Source organism: Pelophylax lessonae (genome assembly GCF_965119305.1).
Source record: "Pelophylax lessonae genome assembly, chromosome: 2".
In the NCBI taxonomy this organism is placed as follows: Eukaryota; Metazoa; Chordata; class Amphibia; order Anura; family Ranidae; genus Pelophylax; species Pelophylax lessonae.
Window position 1 is genome coordinate 104,656,227 of NC_138769.1, and position 20,736 is coordinate 104,676,962.

Here is a 20,736-nt window from a genome sequence, read left to right on the forward strand (position 1 = left end):
AAATACTAAACATTTTTTATCATTACTATTTAGTATGAGTATTCACTTCCTTCCCGCCTCCTCTAAGTCAGCTCTGCAACATGTTCCTTGCTCTATGAAGTGGCGGTGTTGTAACATTATCCCGCAGTGGTCTGTGCGTCCCACCTCAGCCCCTCCTCCTCTCAGTCAGCTGTTCGTAAGTCTTAGAATTTCATCGGACCTTGAAAATGCCTTGTGCGCATGCGCACCGGGGCTCGCAGCAGCTGGTGGTGACGGAGCGTCCCCGGAAGTGACGAGGGTCCGGAATTTTCACAGGTCCGACTAAATTTTAGAACACCGCCACTATTGAACTCTGTTCTGCTGCTGAGAAATGGTCTATCAAAGACCACTGGCAAACGGACACTAAAGTGGAACTAAAGTCTAAAAATAAAAAAAACTTATGAGCAGGCAGGCTCTTTATTGCAGAAGAGACATGCAATGTGCCTTCTGCAATAATAAAAACATACCTGCTTGCTCACAGTCTTCCTTAAAATGTACACTGAGGTGCGAATGCACAGAAGTTGCATCATCTCACAACAGCCAATCAAGACAGCCGAAGACCTGGCATCCAGAAGAAGCAAGGGAGACGATGCAAACACTGGCAAGGGACCCTGCAAACGTTGGACTGTTGGAGGGGAGGTAAGTATTGCGGACTTTTTTCCATTTTAAAGAAATGTAAATCTGCTTGGTCACCTGCGGCGCTTACTGATTCTTCTGTAAACTCCATGCATTACACGAAATAGTAATGATGGGGGAGGTTGGCAGGAAAAAACAGGGAACAAGAAGATTGACACTCCCAGAAGTGTCAGTTCCCCAGCAGTGATCATTTGACGACTTCTCCGGATGGAAGTAAATATTCGGTTTCTTCTTTACAGGTATGTGGTTTGCTCAAGTACTTTACTTATTTGACAGGGTGTCTTTAAGTTACATCTGTAGAATTGATCTGTCCAGGGTCAAGAGGGAAATTATTTCTTCCATTGTAGGAATAAATTGACAGCTGCCTCCCTTTATTTAACTTTGCCCTTTTCTGGAACAACAGTAATGGCATTAGATCTAACATAAATAAAACTTGATGGGCATTGGCCTTTTTCACTCTTCTTTGCTTTGTTTCTATGTAGTGCAGCCCCCAACATAAAAATAGTTACAGCTACATTTAAAGTTAAGGTATGCTTAAAAAGGGTGAGAGTCTGCTGTAAAACATGTGCTTATGTAAACATCACATACAGACACAGATCTATGGTGACAGAAAGTCCCTGTTCTGTAGAAGGTTGTCTGAACTTTGCAGAATTCTCAGTGCTTCCAGTCGTAATTCTTCCACTAAGGCAAGATGAGGATTTGTTGTGTGTTCTTTTTTCCAAGCAGAGATCTGGAAAAAAAAAAAAAAAAAAAAAATAATATATATATATATATATATATATATATATATATATACACACACACACACACACTATATATATACAGTATATATATATATATATATATATATACACACATACAGTATCTCACAAAAGTGAGTACACCCCTCACACTTTTGCAAATATTTTATTATATCTTTTCATGTGACAACACTAACGAAATGACACTTTGCTACAATGTAAAGTAGTGAGTATACAGCTTGTATAACAGTAAATAAATTTAAAAAAAAAATTTGCTGTCCCCTCAAAATAACTCAACACACAGCCATTAATGTCTAAACCGCTGGTGACAAAAGTGAGTACACCCCTAAGTTAAAATGTCCAAATTGGGGCCAAGGTGTCAATATTTTGTGTGGCCACCATTATTTTCCAGCACTGCTTTAACCCTCTTGGGCATGGAGTTCACCAGAGCTTCACAGGTTGCCACTGGAGTCCTCTTCCACTCCTCCATGACGACATCACAGAGCTGGTGGATGTTAGAGACCTTGCGCTCCTCCACCTTCCATTTGAGGATGCCCCACAGATGCTAAATAGGGTTTAGGTCTGGAGACATGCTTGGCCAGTCCATCACCTTTACCCTCAGCTTCTTTAGCAAGGCAGTGGTTGTCTTGGAGGTGTGTTTGGGGTCGTTATGTTGGAATACTGCCCTGCGGCCCAGTCTCTAAAGGGGGGAAATCATGCTCTGCTTCAGTATGTCACAGTACATGTTGGTATTCATGGTTCCCTCAATGAACTGTAGCTCCCCAGTGCCGGCAGCACTCATGCCCCCAGACCATGACACTCCCACCACCATGCTTGACTGTAGGCAAGACACACTTTTCTTTGTATTCCTCGTCTGGTTGCCGCCACACACGCTTGACACCATCTGAACCAAATAAATTTATCTTGGTTTCATCAGACTACAGGACATGGTTCCAGTAATCCATGTCCTTAGTCTGCTTGTCTCCAGCAAACTGTTTGCGGGCTTTCTTGTGCATCATCTTTAGAAGAGGCTTCCTTCTGGGATGACAGCTATGCAGACCAATTTGATGCAGTGTGCAGCGTATGGTCTGAGCACTGACAGGCTGACCTCCCACCCCTTCAACCTCTGCAGAAATGCTGGCAGCACTCATACATCTATTTCCCAAAGAAAACCTCTGCATATGACGCTGAGCACGTGCACTCAACTTCTTTGGTCGACCATGGCGAGGCCTGTTCTGAGTGGAACCTGTCCTGGTAAAGCACTGTATGGTCTTGGCTGTGCTGCAGCTCAGTTTCAGGGTCTTGGCAATCTTCTTATAGCCTAGGCCATCTTTAAGTAGAGCAAAAAATATTTTTTTCAGATCCTCAGAGAGTTCTTTGCCAGGAGGTGCCATGTTGAACTTCCAGTGACCAGTATGAGAGAGTGAGAGCGATAGCACCAAATTTAACACACTTGCTCCCCATTCACACCTGAGACCTTGTAACACTAACGAGTCACATGACACCGGGGGAGGGAAAATGACTAATTGGGCCCAATTTGGACATTTTCACTTAGGGGTGTACTCACGTTTGTTGCCAGCGGTTTAGACATTAATGGCTGCGTGTTGAGTTATGTTGAGGGGACAGCAAATTTACACTGTTATATAAGCTGTACACTCACTACTTTACATTGTAGCAAAGTGTCATTTCTTCAATATTTTCACATGAAGAGATATAATAAAATATTTACAAAAATGTGAGGGGTGTACTCACTTTTGTGAGATACTATATATATATATATATATATATATATTTTTTTTTTTAAATACGCACATATATAATACACGCAATATACAGAGATTGCTTTCCCCTGAAAACTGAAGGTGCACTTTAAAGCTAAAGTTTAATCTGTTTGTATTCTGTATTTCCTGGTTCATCCTTTTCCCCTCATAAACATTAAAATGAAATTATTAAAGGATTAGTTCACCTTTGGGAACATGTTACATGTTCCACCAGTTTTTAGGGTGGAACAATTAACATGTTCCCGCTCCTACAGCTGCTCCCTGATTACCCCCTCCCTGTGACAGCAGGCTGGGGATTTTCTCCCCACATCCGCTGTCACTATTTGAAAAGAGCTCTGTGAATGAACTACAAGTACAGACACAGCTTTTGCAGCTGACGGCTTGTATTTTTAAATGAACCACCAAAGTAGTTAATTGATTCTTCCTGTCATTGTGTAGCTGCCTGCTCATATGAGATGCGAGCAGACAGCTTACACTGACAGTCTGCAGGAGCCCTGCATTGCACCCACGACCTGCTGATCTCGGGGGTGATGCTTTCCAGGCTCCTACAAAAAAAAAAAAATAGAAAATGCACATTTTTTTACCAGCAAAATATTGTGCCATTGTTTATTTTAAAGGTGAATTTATCCTTTAAATAAAACCTTTCTGGTTTCTTTACATACCTTATCTTAGACCCAGTGACATCATCACAGGGTCTCTGTGCTTTTCTCAACAACACAAGCAGGTGAGTGGGGGCAAGCAAGGTGCTGTACATAGCTCCCTAAAACATCACAGCACATCGCAGAAATGTATGAAGCACATACATCATTGAAACACATTTCTCGCACAATTTAAAATGCTGTCTAACGTTTTCAGAACACCCTGATGAAGTACACTTTACTACATTTGTCCTATAATTAATTCCTCCCAGCCCTGAGCAAAGCCACCAGTTCAAATATTTACCTTCCTCCTTTATCTAGCGATCTTTGCTGTGTGGCCCTGTCCAACCTTTCCAGTGAAAGTGTCCCTGCTTCCTCTTACTGCGCATATGTCCTGTGGTCCCATTCATTCCTATACAGTTTGGCAAGAACTGTTTGATAAGTCCAAAAAAACCCCGTTGATCATGTCAGAACTCCAGAGCTCACCTGTGTCCTTCCCACACTTCTTGTGCTATCACAAAGAGCCCTCCTAGTTCTTTTCATGGACTATGGCAGTTGGTCGTCAAATTGTGGCCCTTTGCTAGCCTTTGTCTGGCTCTTGGGGAACTATTCCTCCCACTGATAAAAAGTACCATTAATCCAGGTGACACAAACAGTGGGGCATAATTCCTGCCACTGACACCAATGATAAGGCACTATTTTCCACGCTGACGCAAACGATGGAGCACTTCTCCTTCCAATGATACCAACGATGGAGCACTATTCCTCCCACTAATACCAATTATAAGGCACCATTCCTCCCACTGATATCAATAATGAGGCACTATTCCTCCCACTGATATCAATGATGGGGCACTATTCCTCCCGCTGATATCAATAATGGGGCACTATTCCTCCCGCTGATATCAATAATGGGGCACTATTCCTCCCGCTGATATCAATAATGGGGCACTATTCCTCCCGCTGATATCAATAATGGGGCACTATTCCTCCCGGTGATATCAATAATGGGGCACTATTCCTCCCGGTGATATCAATAATGGGGCACTACTTCTCCCACTGATATCAATAATGGGGCACTATTCCTCCCACTGATATCAATAATGGGGCACTATTCCTCCCGCTGATATCAATAATGGGGCACTATTCCTCCCGCTGATATCAATAATGGGGCACTATTCCTCCCGGTGATATCAATAATGGGGCACTACTTCTCCCACTGATATCAATAATGGGGCACTATTCCTCCCACTGATATCAATAATGGGGCACCATTCCTCCCACTGATATCAATGATGAGGCACTATTCTTCCCACTGATATCAATGATGGGGCACTATTCCTCCCACTGATATCAATGATGGGGCACTATTCCTCCCACTGATATCAATGATGGGGCACTATTCCTCCCACTGATACCAATGATGGGGCACTATTCCTCCTACTGATATCAATGATGGGGCACTATTTCTCTCACTGACGCCATCGATGGGGCACTATTCCTCCCACTGATATCAATGATGGGGCACTATTCCTCCCACTGATATCAATAATGGGGCACTATTCCTCCCACTGATATCAATGATAGGGGCACTATTTCTCTCACTGACGCCATCGATGGGGCACTATTCCTCCCACTGATATCAATGATGGGGCACTATTCCTCCCACTGATATCAATGATGGGGCACTATTCCTCCCACTGATATCAATAATGGGGCACTATTCCTCCCACTGATATCAATAATGGGGCACTATTCTTCCCACTGATATCAATGATGGGGCACTATTCCTCCCACTGATATCAATGATGGGGCACTATTCCTCCCACTGATATCAATGATGGGGCACTATTCCTCCCACTGATATCAATAATGGGGAACTATTCCTCCCACTGATATCAATGATGGGGCACTATTCCTCCCACTGATATCAATGATGGGGCACTATTTCTCCCACTGACGCCATCGATGGGGCACTTCTCCTTCCAATGATACCAACAATGGAGCACTATTCCTCCCACTTAAACCAATTATAAGGCACCATTCCTCCCACTGATATCAATGATGGGGCTCTTTTTCTTCCACTAATACCAATTATGGTGGACTATTTATCCTCCTCCTGACCAAAGGTGTTGTGCAATTATTCACTCCCACTGTGCACCAACTCTGAGGCATTGTTTATTCCCACTGAATCCAGGACATTTTTTTTTCTACCACCAGTGGGCACAATCTGGCCCCCCTAAAGTCTGGAGGATAGTAAAGTGGTCCTTTGTTTAGAAGGTTTGGAGACTCCTGGACTATAGAATGACTAGCCTTTATGTTGTAGAGTATGTAAATCAAAAATAATCAGCGCAAGCCCACATTCAACAGAAAAAAAGAATCAATCAAGATTCTTGTGCACAAGGCTGCAAACAATCAGTGCCAAACACAAAAACACCTGTGAAAACTTAAAGAAAATAATATTGCTGCGCCAAGTCTTTCATTGGAGATAAATAAATAAATATGTTTGGTGTACAAAATGTTATCACAATAACTCTAAATCAGTCCATCAACTGTGATACTAAAGTGATAAATCAATTTCTGAGCCGTGATTATAAAATCAATAATATTAATAGTCCCAATCCTCAGTGAAAATAGTGACTGAAAGAAAAATCAAAAAATCTTCATCCACAAATGTGATCAAAAGGGCTGCATGCTTCACTCCTGGTGCTCCTAGTGACTAGTGACAGATTAGCAGCTCACCTTAGGAACAGACTCCTGAGAGTCAATACACACTCTGGAATAATCACTGCAGTCTGGTTTGCCTTCCCATCACCGCCTCCTGATAGTCCCTCCAGGTTTATATGGCATCGGTGTGGAAAAAATAAAAGCAAGATCTAGTGCTCTCTGATTTTAAGGCTATTTATTAAATCATAAATGGTGAAATCGCACTTACATTTCAAAGCACTTCAGCAGTGCGGACTTATCATAGCATCAAACGCTGCCTGTGGTCTCCGGGAATCGACGTGATGACGTGCAGGCTCCTCCCCCGTACGCGTTGCGTCATAGACTTCGTCAGCGGGCTGATTTGATTTATCACTTTAGTATCACAGTTGATGGACTGATTTAGAGTTATTGTGATAACATTTTGTACACCAAACATATTTATTTATTTATCTCCAATGAAAGACTTGGCGCAGCAATATTATTTTCTTTATGTTGTAGAGGTCTGAGAATTGGAGTGATTGAGTAGTTTAGCAAGACAATGGATAGGGCTGACACCACTCAGTCCACAAAAATGTTGTGTGTTGTCAGACCACAAGGGCAAAAAGCTGAGTGGATTTCTAGAAGACTTTAACCCCTTCCTGCTGACTATATGCTGATATGTGACAGCACAGTGGTCAGGCTTTAACATCAGGTTTTTTTTGTTCTGGGAATGCAATTACTCTGTGCCCCCAGCACTGTTACCAAGCTGCCACTGACAGCTCCAGGTCACTGTTTGAGCCTCTGGCATTAAGAGCCTTTTCACACTGAGGCGCTTGAAAACTGTCCATACAGAGCTGCGTGCTTTTGCAGCACTTTTGCTGCACCTTTGAGGCGTTAGTGATGTGCTGTTTTTAAGGAGACATGACTCAAAAACTGCTTCAAGAACCATTTTAAGGTGCTTTTGAAGCGCTTTCTATCCATTTCAATGGATAGGGGCGTTATTGAGGTGTTTTTTTTTAGTGCTCCAAACATGCATCAAAGATGCTGCTTGCAGGATTTTTTGCACCGCCCCACCAGTGCACCACCCCAGTGTAAAAGCATTCATTGATTTTAATAGGAATAGGTTTTCGTGAGCTTTTCTGGCGCTTTTTTTTAGCACCAAACTGCTTCAAATTCGTCTCAGTGTGAAAGGGCTCTTAAATACACTTAAAGGGGAGGACCCCATCGGCAGCAAGAGGTTAAAGGGATAAAACAAGGTAAAATATGCATTCATCACATTGATGTACTGCATGTTTTTTTTGTTTTTTACCTTCACATATGTTTTAAATACCTTAAGGCTTCTTTCACACGGTCCGCCTCCGTAGGCGGATCCATGCTGCTCAGCGGGGGATCGATACAGAGATCCCCGCTGAGCAGGCAGGTGACATCTCCCTCTCTGCTCTGTGTGCGGAGAGGGAGGTGTCAGAGCCCCATGCACCTCTATGGGGGAATTGGATGAGAACAGACCGCCTGTCCGCTCTCATCCGATGCCATCTGATCCCCTGGACAGAAGGAAAATAGGGTTTCCATCTGTCTGGATTCACGGACAGGATCGGATGCGGATGGCAGCGGGTGTCAGCGGACATGTCACCGCTGACATCCGCTGCCCCATAGGGATGCATGGGGGATCCGATCAGACCTGCCTAAAAAACTGACAGACGGATCTGATCGGATCACTCATGTGAAAGGACCCTATGGGGTTGATTTACTAAAACTGCAGAGTGTAAAATCTGGTGCAGCTGTGCACAGAAACTAATTAGCTTCCAATTTTATTTATTTTTTGTCTTTTTTTGTCAAAGCTGAATTGAATAAGCTGAAGTTAGAAACTGATTGGCTACAATGCAGCGCTGCACCAGATTTGCACTCATCAGTTTTAGTAAATCAATCCGTATGATATTTAAAAAAAGGAAAAAGAGCTGCAGCATTTACACTTGTTTTCGCTACTGAAAATGGACTGCTTTCTCTTTATAGACACAAGTGCTCAGTTGAGCGTCTCATGTTTGTTTCCTGATTATCGGGAGACGTTGGATCTTAGCAATGCTAAATCCATCATCATTAGAAAAAACTGCTGCAGTACCTGTGCCCTCTTCTGTCCTCATTCACAGCATTTTACTTTTCACTGCAGTACAAATACTCTTAAGGCAGTCCAACAGATTCACTAAACGCCATGCTGATAAACAGAAGGGTTAACATTTTAGGCCATACTTTCAGGAAGCCAAACGCCACTTAAAGCCGATCGCTGTATTCCAGCATCTGCCTGACTCACCTTCTGTAGAGCCCATGAAGTCTGCTCTAGTAAGTGCTGGCAAATCTTCCTCACAAGTTCCATGCAGCTCTGCTCGTTGGACTCCGACATAAAACTTCCCAGAAGAACTTTTTTCCAGTATGTGCTAAAACAACAAAGAGATTATAGTCTCCAAAACGATACTAATATCTTGCAGTGGAAAGAAAAACAGGCTGGTTTCATAGTTCATTTTCTATTTACTGCAAAACGCATCCCTTAATTTTACCTTCCTGTAAAATGTAATGGATTACAGAATAAAGGCTCTTTCAAATGGGCAGCCAGAGGGACAGTAAAACAAAAAAAAGAGTTGAGCCATGGTTTTTCTGTCCCCCAATCATTCAGGTAAAATCTACTATGGCAACCAAAATGACTAACTACCTGTAAAAAATGTTTAAACGCAGGCAACTGAGAGATACAATGAGGGAGAGTTACTAAAACTGGTGCACACAGAATCTAGTGCAGCTGTGCATAGTAACCAATCAGCTTTTAGATTTTATTGTTAATACCTAAGGCCCCTTTCACACGAGCGATCCGATAAGATCTGCCTGTCAGTTTTTTAGGCGGATCTGATTGGATGCTTAATGCATCCGTATGCGGGAGCGGATGTCAGCGGAGACATGTCCGCTGACACCCGCTGCCATCCACATCCGATCCTGTCCGTGAAATCCGGACGGATGGAAACCCTATTTTCCATCCGTCCAGGGGATCGGATGAAAGCGGATAAGCGGTCCACTCTTATCCGATTTCCCCATAGAGATGCATGGGGCTCTGACACCTCCCTCTCCGCACACAGAGCAGAGAGGGAGCTGTCACCTTCTGCTCAGCGGGGATCTGTGTTTACGATCCCATGCTGAGCAGCACGGATCCACCTACGGAGGCGGACCGTGTGAAAGAGCCCTAACTGAACAAGCTGAAGTTAGAAGCTGATTGGTTATTATGCACAGCTGCACCAGATTCTGTGTGCACCAGTTTTAGGCTGGTTTCACACAGGCTTTCCCCGATCAGGTCCACCTATCAGTTTTGCAGAGGGACCTAATTTGGACGCTACAGTCTCCCCTATGGAGCGGCAGAGGTCAGCAAACACATGTCCGCTGCCATCCGATCCTGTCCGCAAAAAACAGTGGATCAGATCGGATGACAGTCGGATGAGAACGGACAGGCAGTCCATTTCCACCGATCACCCCATAGAGGAGCGTGGGGCTGTCTCCGTGTCCATTCGGCATAGCAGAGAGGACACTGACATGTCATCCATCTGCCGAGCATGTAAATGCAGACAATGGACATGCCCGTGTGAAACCAGCCTTCGTAAATCTCCCCTAGTGGCCTACATTGCTTTGACAATCCTTATCATTTTGTGATTTTATAAAGCAATGCACAAAATGATGGCACTATATAAATCCTGTGTAATTATGATTTTAATCTCGGGAACAAATTGTTTTACTGGCACATAGTTTAGCTATAAATGACCAAATAAAATAGCGAACTAAGCCTTTAAATATTTTCATTCTCTAATGAATTAGAAATATGTAAATCTTGAGATGAATTTCGTACACTGGTATACATACAAAAATAATAATAAAATTATATATATATATTTCTTAGGGGTCGATCAATTATCAGCAATTCCAATGTATCAGGGGCCGATATGCACTTTCCCCGATATATCGGAATCGGCCCCTGAGGTTACCGATATTGCCGATATTTCGGGAAAGTGCTTGTACCGGAGTGATGCCTGCAGCTAGAGGCATCACCCCGGTACCGGCGTCCATAGCCAACGGTCGGCTGTCTTGTAATGAAAACCGTTGTGGCTCGCCCGGGTCTCCCGTCCCACGGGGAGACCCGGGCAACCATCCTGCATGGCCACCGAAGACCCGATCAAAGCCGCATTTAGCTCTGATCGGGTCTCAATTTAAAAACCCAGAAGTGATGTCATGACATCACTTCTGGGTACTTGGCCCCAAATTTAAAAAAATGACAGCATTCAAAACAGCCAAAGTTGGCGTTTTGAATGCTTTTAAGTGCAAAGGAGGGGTTTGGGTTTTTTTAGATCCCCAGATCCCTCCACAACAGTACCTGTCAAGAAAAAAAAAAAAAAATTAATGTACAAAAATATCGGCCAATACCGATATATAATGGCCAAAATATGGGTATCGGCTTTAAATATCGATATCGGTCGATCACTAATATATATATATATATTGTTGAAAGAGCAACTTACAATTCTTCAGAAGCTAGACACAGCAGTCTGAGAGCTGTTAGAAGCTTCCAGGAGGGCCCATCCTGTCCAAATGTCAAATTTCTAAAATAAAACATAATTAGAATAATTTTTTAACATATGCTTTTCCACCCTATGACATTACATAGCAATTATTTTCAGTGGACTAATTATAAAAAAAACAAAAAAAATCCTTCATACAAATCAGTAGGACATCAGCTTCCTGATGATGTCAGATTGACGAAACGTGCGTAGAGGCGGAACATCCAGCTTGCCATTTCCGGTCCCAAACATCCGGTTGGTGGAAAGCTCACCGCTTCCAGGACACGAGCAAAGCTGCAGCAATTCCAATACTAACACAGGTGGGTTGTGTCTGTGCCAATTTAGGCACCTTTTAATGTGACCATTATTTTAAACACTTGTTCATATTTTTGCTAAATAAACATACTACACTATATAGTACTATATTTTGGTTTCTATGGTGAAGTGAAGACGACAACTTCACCTTTTGTAAGCAAGAGGAATACTTTAAAGCAAAACTGTCTGGCCATATTTAAAGGGTCTAGTTGACTGATGGAGTGGATACCCGTTAAAAATAATAAGAAAAGAATTTAAAGAGACAAGCGCAAAGTGACCTTCTTTTTAACTAATGAGGTCATTGTGTTCCGGTGAGTTATTTATTCACATGAGCACATTGGGTGTGAAGTAATATTCCTCGGTGAAAGCACATTTAGTGGAATACACTAGAAAAAATGTATCATATTTCATGGACATTATTATTATGGACACTATTATATAGAATTTGTTTATAGTGCCACAACTAATTGTGTTTTATTTTTTACATAGTATTTTTTAACATTTTATTAACATATTTTGGTATATGAATTTTCATGTTGGGGTTTACAGTAAATTCATCACTATAATAGCGCCCCCTAAATATGTAATTTCACAATTTTCCCTCTCAACAGCTACATACGGTATACTCACCTTTGTTTCACTCCCCTACCACTCTAGAAACAAAGAGAAATACCCAGTGCTTTAGGTAAAGGGGAGCACGAGATTCCTTTGCCTCCTGCATAAAAAAAGAGGGTGCTTGAGCATTGGCCCAGCATTATCACATGGTCATGACAAATCAGGACTTGAAGTTTAGGTTGACTTCCTCTCTTTGTTGCCAGAGACATAACAAAATGGCACGGAAGAAAAGGGAGTATGTTCTGTTGGGAATGTTAGAAGTGAAACTTTTATGTATTTTTTTTTTGCTCATTTAAAGTGGTTCTAAAGTCTTAAAAAGGAGCTCCACCAAAAAAAGGGAAGCTCCACTTGTCTGCACCCCCCCCCCCCCTGCTACATTTGGCATCTATTGAGGGGGAGGCGGAGAGAAGGGTACCTGTAAAAACCAGGTACCTGCTCCCCCCATCCCCCTAAAAAGGTGCCAAGTGTAGCAGCGGAGGAGGAGACGCGGCAGACAAGCAGAGCTTTCTCTTTAGTATGAAGCTCCTGAAGGCTTTAGAACCACTTTAAATTAGCAAAAAATAAATAAAAGTTTCACTTATCTTTCTACATTCCCAATAGAACATACTCCCTTTCCCTTTTCTCCGGTGCCACTTCCACCTAAGTTCATCGCAAACTGTTCAGCCCCCTCCTCCTTCCCCCGCAGACGGCCCTTTCACAAAGTGCAGCACGCTTCGCGCATGCACAGTAGAAGACCTGCTGTGAAGCCACAAGGCTTCACTGCCGGTTTCCCTTAAGCCTCGTACACACGCACCGATTGTTGGCCGACCGATCGGCCGTCTTTTGTCCAGTGTTGTTGTGTTGGTTGAAATGTGCTCTAGACTGCACACAAATTTTTTCGGTCAACAACATCCAACTTCAGAAGTGATGTCATGTGCTGGTTTACTTTCCATGTGTTTTTTCTTCTCTGAGCATGCCCAGTCTTGCTTATCTGATTTTTGTCTGCCGAAATCTGCACTGACTGACGAACAATCGGCCGTTCTGTTGACGGCCAACAAAAATTTTATAGCATGCACACCAGATTTTGTTCGGCCGAAAAGTCGCAGTCGGTTGTCGGAATCATCATACTAACAAGCCGACAATCAAAAATTCACGGCCAACAATCGGTACGTGTTTACGAGGCTTTAGTCTGGATGGCAGTGCCAGCACTTAATAGCTGATTGAAAAATCAGCTCAGGTGAGGACACCGCTGGGTTCCTGGACAGGGAAGTGCCCTAATATATAAGTACCTGAAATAAATAAATAAATAATATTAAAAGTCAGCAGCTACAGTATTTGTGACTTTTATTTTTTCTGAAGGACCCTGGAGCTCCTCTAAGTTTTTTTTTTACCCAAATGCCTTCCTTGCATTAAGATAAAAAAATCTTCTGTTGCAAAGGGTCCCCCCCAGACCCCCGTAAACTTACCTGAACCCGATCATGATCCAGAGATGTGCATGTGAGCAGCGGCTCTCCCGGCTGTGTCCGTCCCAACTGGGCATATTGTTAGCCAACTACCCTGGCTCCTGTGAATCATACCCTATGAGGAGGAAGTCAATTAACACAGACATGGCGGCTTGGGAGTAAGCCTGCACGAGTGAACCCATAGAAAGCGGCTTTCAATGGGGGAACTTGGCAGGGGGGAGCGGGGGATCTGAGGTGTGTTGGGACTGCTATATGCTAAACCACTACACAGAGTGTAAGCATAACACAATTGTTATTTTAATTTTAAAAAAGAAACCTTTGAAATCACTTTAATTTCAATGCAACCAGCAAAACACTCAACTTACTCTAAAAATCTATTTTCCTTTAGTAGTGACCATTTCTTCTGTAGCTGTTTGTCTGTGCAAGATAAATACTGGAGGATGACATCTACAAATAGTGGAGAACAACACAACACTGTCAGAACAGTTAGAAAATATGGTCAAAAGAAAATTTGTATATCTGCAGCAACCAATTCGATTCCTGCTGTCAGACCGGGAAATTTGTAGCACCCAGTTAGTGTCACCCCCTCGACAGGACTGTAACGCCCCCATCAAGGATTACTGTTTGGTTTTTGCATATATTCAATCAGGGCCTGGATGAAGAGCAAACCAAAGCATAGATGGTTTAAATTTCAGCAGGGATGGGCCAAATTTCAATCCATGTATGGCTGTAACTGTTCATAAGAAGTCAATTGATAGAGCGACTTCTGTGAAACGGGAATATTGGAAAACTTTTTTCGATCAGCGACTGCAACCAGTTGGCTGCAGTTGCAGATTATAGTATTCTGACAGCAGAGGAGTCCCACTATCAGAATACAATGTCACAGCGATGAGGATTCCTCCATCCATCTCCCTTTGTGTGGATGGAAGAATCTGTTGATAAAAAAAAGGGTCATCTATGGCCAGCATAAGCCCTTTAAATACTTGGGCTGCAAAGTGGCACAAGGAGTATGCATGCCTCCTCTTCCAGCCAGCAACCAACCTGACCCCTGATCCTACAGCAAATACAAGAAAATGCAAAACCTGGGTAAATGTATGCAACTACACAAAGGCTATATGATGGCAGTGAAGGATGTCTGTAGGGAAATATGTATTCTTGGAACAATAAAAAAATGGATAGAGGAGAAGGGTGCATTTTGGCCTTTTTGCCTTGGATGCTGAAGGATCTTGTCCTAGCACTGCATCCTACGGCCACTTACAGTAATCTCCTGACTGGATATACAGTTACTCTTTAACTTATGAGGACTGTGTGCCTGCAGGCTGCAACTTAAAGGCAAATGTCAGATGTCACACCTGTGTGCTGTCTATGTTCTGCTAGCTAAAGACTGTTTGGTTTGGGTTGCTTTGAATAACTTTTCATTTACGGAACCTCAAGTTTTTCTGTTGTCATTCTGCAATATACAGGCACATAGATAAAAAAAAATGTACAGTATGGCTGCCATCAACACAAGCTATGACAGCTAATGAGAGAAAGGGTCTGTCCTTTCAACTACAAAGCCTGGCGCATTATCTCAATAACTATTTATTGTAAAAAATGTGTAAATAAATCTCACAGACGATACGACTGACAAAGCGTATCAAGATAACACAACTGTTCCATCCACTCAATGTACTCCTGAGCTTGGGGTGACATCACCTAGGATCCAAATGGCTTACTTGTTTTAAGGGCAGTACCCTCTTCCTCAGAGCCAAATATGAAGAAGAGGGTACTGCCCTAGAAATGTGTAATGGCACTTTTCCACTGCAAGTACCGGCTCGGCTCTACTCGGCCCTGCTTGGCCCGGTTTGCTTTTCCACTGCTGGTACCGCATGGTACGGTGTTGGAGCGGTTCGGTACGGTTTGGTATGGTTTGCTTTTCTACTAAAGTAGTACTAAAGTTAAGTGGGTGGGATAACAACGATTCTCTGACCAATCAGTGGCTAGTAGTGACTGCATGCAAAGGATTGTGGGATATGGTACCGGTATGGTACCTCTTGGGACCACAATCGAGTTGGTACTGTTTTAGAGAGCCGTACCATTCGGTTCCATATAGTGGAAAAGCGCCGCCGTACCGTACCGAACTGTTCCTACACCGTACAATGCGGTACCAGCAGTGGAAAAGCACAAAAGCGAGCCGAACCGTTCGGTTCCATGCAGTGGAAAAGCACCATAAGCCATTTGGATCCCAAATGATGTCCTCCCAAGCTGAGGAGTACATTGAGTGGATGGAACAGTTGTGTTATCTTGATATGGTTTGTCAGTCGTATCGTCTGTGAGAAGATTTATTTACACATTTTTTTACAATAAATGGGTATTGAGATAATGTGCTAGGCAGGTACCCTTTTTTTTTCTTGTGTTTTTATAGTTTCTATTGGGACACCCCCACTCTGCCAAATGGATGTGTGCCAAGTACTGGCATTAGACCACCACACGCTGGAGATGTTATATTTTGTCCTTTCAAATAGGGGTCAGATTAGGGTATCCCTGGTTAGCTAGGTTGACCTGAGCAGTTTTAATAAGAGGAAGACTATGCAAAAATTCCTGGGCAATGGTGGCCAAAGTTTGCCTCACAATGAGAATAAAGTTACATATTTTATTCCTTGAAATCAAAAGGAGGCACAAGGTGATGATTCACAGATGGCCTGTAGGAACACAGAACTGATGTGAGTACAAGTTAATTTAAAATAATAAAGGATAAAGCATGTTATCCTTGCTAGAGTTTAGTTTATGGTAAAGGTAAAGACGCGGTTCTGGGCCTAGGCTGCTGCCTCTCTGCTCAGGATAGTCAAATCGCTCAGCTGATGAACAACATCTGGGTGTGTGGTTATAAGCCCCTAGTACAAACTTCCGTCTATTTTGAAATCCGTTTAAAATCTTTATTTGTTAGGGACATATGATACAACCAACGCATTTTGGTGGGGGACTTTCCTCTTTAAGATTTGTAGAACAATTTGCAATACACTCAGTTGGAAATACTATAGATCCGGTCTTGAGGCTGGGTTGTCCTAAAAGCATGCTGACCCTGATTCAGTTTAAGGCTTTCTATATTATTTAATACTGAATGTATTATTAATCGTTATGCAAGCCCCAAGGAAGGGGAAGTCCTTTACCACAAAAAGCACTGGCTGTATCTGATGTTTCAAACAAATAAAGCTTTTAAGCAAATTTCAAGTGAGACAGAAGTTTGTACTAGGTGCTCCTAGCCAAGCACCCAGAATTTACAGATGGGCAGAGAACCAGGCACAATCAGCAAACCTATACGCTATTCAAAGTAGGCCATATGGCAGATATAAAAACAGGCTGGGAATCTGTAAATTGCACTGGGAAAACAGGAAGGTGATTGGCTACTCCAGGTCACAATTACATTAGCCTGTAGTTTTTGTAAACCAGTGACAATATGGGGTGGATTTACTGAAGGCAAATTGACTGTGCACCTTGCAAGTGCAGTTACAGTTTTTTTTTCCCCAGAGCTTAGTGAATGTGGTGAAGCTGCATTTTGTAAAGAATACCCAATCAGGTGCAAGGAAAAAAATGAATTTTTGCTTGTACATGATAAGATGATGGAAATTAACAGAGCTTTACCACATTCATAAAGCTCAGGGGAAAATCAGTGCAACTGCACTTGCAAAGTTCAGAGTCTATTTGTCTTTAGTAAATCCACCATCCTGTGTTGTTTTTTTTGGCCAGATGATCCAGCCCCTAGCATACACTTACCTGGAGTCACATAGACACTCTGATGGGGATTGTTAGCTGCCACAAATCCGTATTCTAGCAGAAGTCGCTGATTATCATGGGGTCCATAGCAAATAAACACTTGGTCATACTTCCTATACTGCACTTTAGTCCTAATCTCATAATGTCGAGTCTCCTCATTAAATGCGGCTTCCACCTGAATGGAACAAATTATAGAAAGTAAATGAAGTACCTTTGCCTGTCACAAAAGCTGGACGTTCATCCATAATAGGGAGGTTTGGAAGTTTGCCCTCCTTCTCCCGTAACAGGGTATCATCTCATATGCGAGGCTCAAAAAAAGACAGGGCTCTTTCACACGGCCGCTCCGCTTGTCCGCAAATCATCCTATTTTTTTGCAGATGATTTGCGGAGTCAAATGTAAGTCAATGGCATTGCGGATGTCAGCGGAATACCATCCGCTGACATCCGATTTTCTTCCTTTCAGTTCTGTTCCGTTTTTTGGAACGGAACGGAACCCTATTTTTTCATCCGTTCAAAAACCGGAAAGGAAGGAAAATCGGATGTCAGCGGTGTCATCCGCTGACATTCGCAATGCCATAGACTTACATTAGGTCCGCATATCATCCGCAAACGGATGGGATGATATGCAGACATACGGAGTGGATGACACAAATGTCATCCGCTCCGTGAAAAAAAAAAAAAAAGTCCCGCAGCGGAGAAGAAATCCGGAGCGGCCGTGTGAAAGAAGCCTAACTGTAATGAGCAAAGAATAAGTACTGTAAAGAAAACTGCCACTTTTCAGACCTGTATCTGCCCATGTGTAAGTATAGGTGTCAGTCAAATGGAGTTTGTCCATGCTCTGCACATGTACACATTATAGGTCCAGCCACACTGGCAATGACATCAGCTGAAATCATCTTTATTGTTCCATACAAAGATACAGAAAGTCCACCCAGATACTCCACACTCTAACTTTCACCCAGACAAGGCTTAGTCATAGAGGTCTATGACTAAGCCCTATCTGGGTAAAATGTATTAGCTGACGATCAGGGAGGATCTCTGTGCCTTTTGTACAGAATATTAAAGTTGATTTCAGCTGAGGTCATTGGAGGTAAGGGCAGACTCTTTTTTAAAATGTGCAAAGCCCATGAAATTAGATTTTAGTTTACGGAGTACAGATGATTTCTGGGTGGTCATGGTGCTCTTATATATCATGACTGCTCTTTGAACTTGCATGAAAGGGAACGGTCGCCCTCCCATGACATCATCATTAAAAAAGTGCTCTTTTTGCTTCCTTGAATTAGGAAAGGTGTATAAGGACCTTGTGTGTCTCTGGCTGTGTTTAATGACCCCTAAACAGAAAGCAGGGCAGCGCTCCTGTCTGCTGGATTTAGGACTCACTAAATAGTGAATGTGTTACTGTTCAGATGCTTTGCATTGTGCTCAGCAAAACAGTCAATGAGCACAAAAGGCAGCGGTTGGGGAGTGGGGCACTTTAGCCCCCCAGTCAAAATAGACGTGGTTTGGTACCCTGCAAACACCAGTTTAGATCTATCCTTAAAGTGTGTGATATGCCTACTGGGTAAACCAGAACCAATGGCTGGTATACAAGCTGTTGAAATATGCGGGATCTTACCTGCACACCAGGGCTGTGATTCAGCAGATCTAAGAATGGTGCCAATGCATACACATCCTGTTCAGAAGAAAAGCAGTCTCTCTGTGCATGTTTCATAAACACAGTACGAGTGTTGACTGTGCACCAGGCCCAGCGCACGGCATCATAAGTCAGGATGCTTTTGGCATTCTCCTGAAACAACGACTGCAGTGATCTGAAGAACGACACATGGGAAGAGTAGATCTCCTGAACAATGCTCCTCTGCTGCTTAGCTTTCTGTTTGACAGGTTCTGGAAGGAGCATCACTATTTCTGGATCCCAATAAACTGGGCAGTCATAACTGCTGGGTAATACGTCTAGATATGGTTTCCACAGAGACCGGTCACCCGCGTATCTCTCTGTGACTAAGAAAGTGCACAACGCCAACAAAGGGGAGACAGGAGGGTGCCACCTAAGCATAATGACAAAATATTCAGTAAACATGTAATTATTTGATAATTGCAGCTAAAAATGTACTTTTGAGTAAAGCCATCCATAGTGCTAGAAGGCATAGCAATAGCGGGCACGAGGAAAGAAAATTTGCTGTACGATGGCAGAAGGGAGGGGGGTAGTAGAGCTCCAGGCTGCAGTGAATCCCGGACCCATTTACAGATTAGGTTTGGAATCAAGGAGCTCCTCAGGCTGCCGCACCCTGACTTACATTTTGACAGGCTGGATGCTGCACATAGAAAAATAGAAAAGAAGGAGCACCTGGTGTCCATAAAATGTGAATTGGAAGGTAGGTTAAAAGGTGTTTATTGAAAGTAGCAACAAGTACATTAAGCCAAAGCATTTCAGGACTCCCCCTTCTTAAGGGCTGTTGCTGCATGCTATTAAATGGGAAAAAGTTAAGAGGCCAGATAAAAAATTTGTGGTTGCAACCACAGCTGTCATTCTGTCAGTCTGCTCTCTGATGCCACGCAAATATATATTCGGCTTGAGAACTTTTTCCCATTTATTAGCATGCAACACAAGCTCTGAAACACGCTGGCTTGATGTACTTGTTGCTACTTTTTCTTTTTCTTTCTTTGAATTTGCATTTTTGTGGACATCGGGAGCTTCTTCCTTCCAACTTTTACAACCATAAGGCCCCGCCAAGAAGGCAGCAGCCCAAACCCCAAAAGTTTTTTTTGCCATTATCAATTACTGGGCACAACCTGCTGGAGAAACCCCTTCCTACTTGCCCAAACAACCACCCACCCATGACCAGGGACTGATCCAGTCAGTCCAGCGTGGTCTCCAGCACAAACGGGATGCTACATGTGTCCCTCCTGGGTGCAGTAAAACACCAGGAGGGACACACAGCTGCTGGATGACCCCATGTGGAAGGTGCCTAAGACTCTTGCAGTAAAGGGATTTAAGAAAGTGTATGGGGCAGATGATGGAAAGAGGGTAAAGCAGAAGAAAAGGCCAAACAATAAACCTACTTTAAAATGATGGTTCCCATTAACCTGCATACGTTTTAAAATAAATTGCTACATAAATGTCTTTTTTTTTAAGTTTTTCTATGCAGACATGTAGCCTTAAAGCTCCGACTCCTCTGAGCAAATGTGCAGCCAGACAACTTATAGAAAAGTGATGTCACGTGTCGGCATCCACTGCTCTAGGAGTTGTGGATGAAGAGAGAGTTCACTCCCATCAGCTGCAGCCGCACATTTTCACTGAGGAGGTGGAGCTTTGCACATTGGAAAACTGAAATGTCACATTTTCAAGGATTTTTAAAAAAACAGCAGACCTGCCATTATAATACCAACCTTCTGATATAATCACCAAGGTAGCTTTCCAGGACTGTGTCGGTGGTAAGTAGACAGGACTCTGGCAAGGAAATGATCAGATCTCCTGGCTGAGAAAAGACAAAGAGATTGGCTGAGATTGTATAAGCCATCTTAACTTTCTTTGT

At 43.0% G+C, this 20,736-nt stretch overlaps 1 protein-coding gene across 1 annotated transcript in view; it reads right to left on the minus strand.

The window, feature by feature from the left end:
* Positions 1-873: 873 nt before the first annotated feature.
* The window catches only part of LOC309547384 (SET domain-containing protein 4-like), a 42,850-nt gene continuing 22,987 nt past the window's right edge, over positions 874-20,736 (minus strand). The window contains exons 5-11 of the mRNA XM_082247227.1: positions 20,591-20,679; positions 18,819-19,248; positions 17,204-17,378; positions 13,816-13,897; positions 11,040-11,120; positions 8,804-8,927; positions 874-1,384 (exon numbers count right to left, since the gene is read on the minus strand). Coding sequence (XP_082103353.1) covers positions 1,253-1,384; positions 8,804-8,927; positions 11,040-11,120; positions 13,816-13,897; positions 17,204-17,378; positions 18,819-19,248; positions 20,591-20,679 — 1,113 coding nt within the window. The 3' untranslated portion in view covers positions 874-1,252. The remainder of the gene's footprint in view (positions 1,385-8,803; positions 8,928-11,039; positions 11,121-13,815; positions 13,898-17,203; positions 17,379-18,818; positions 19,249-20,590; positions 20,680-20,736) is intronic.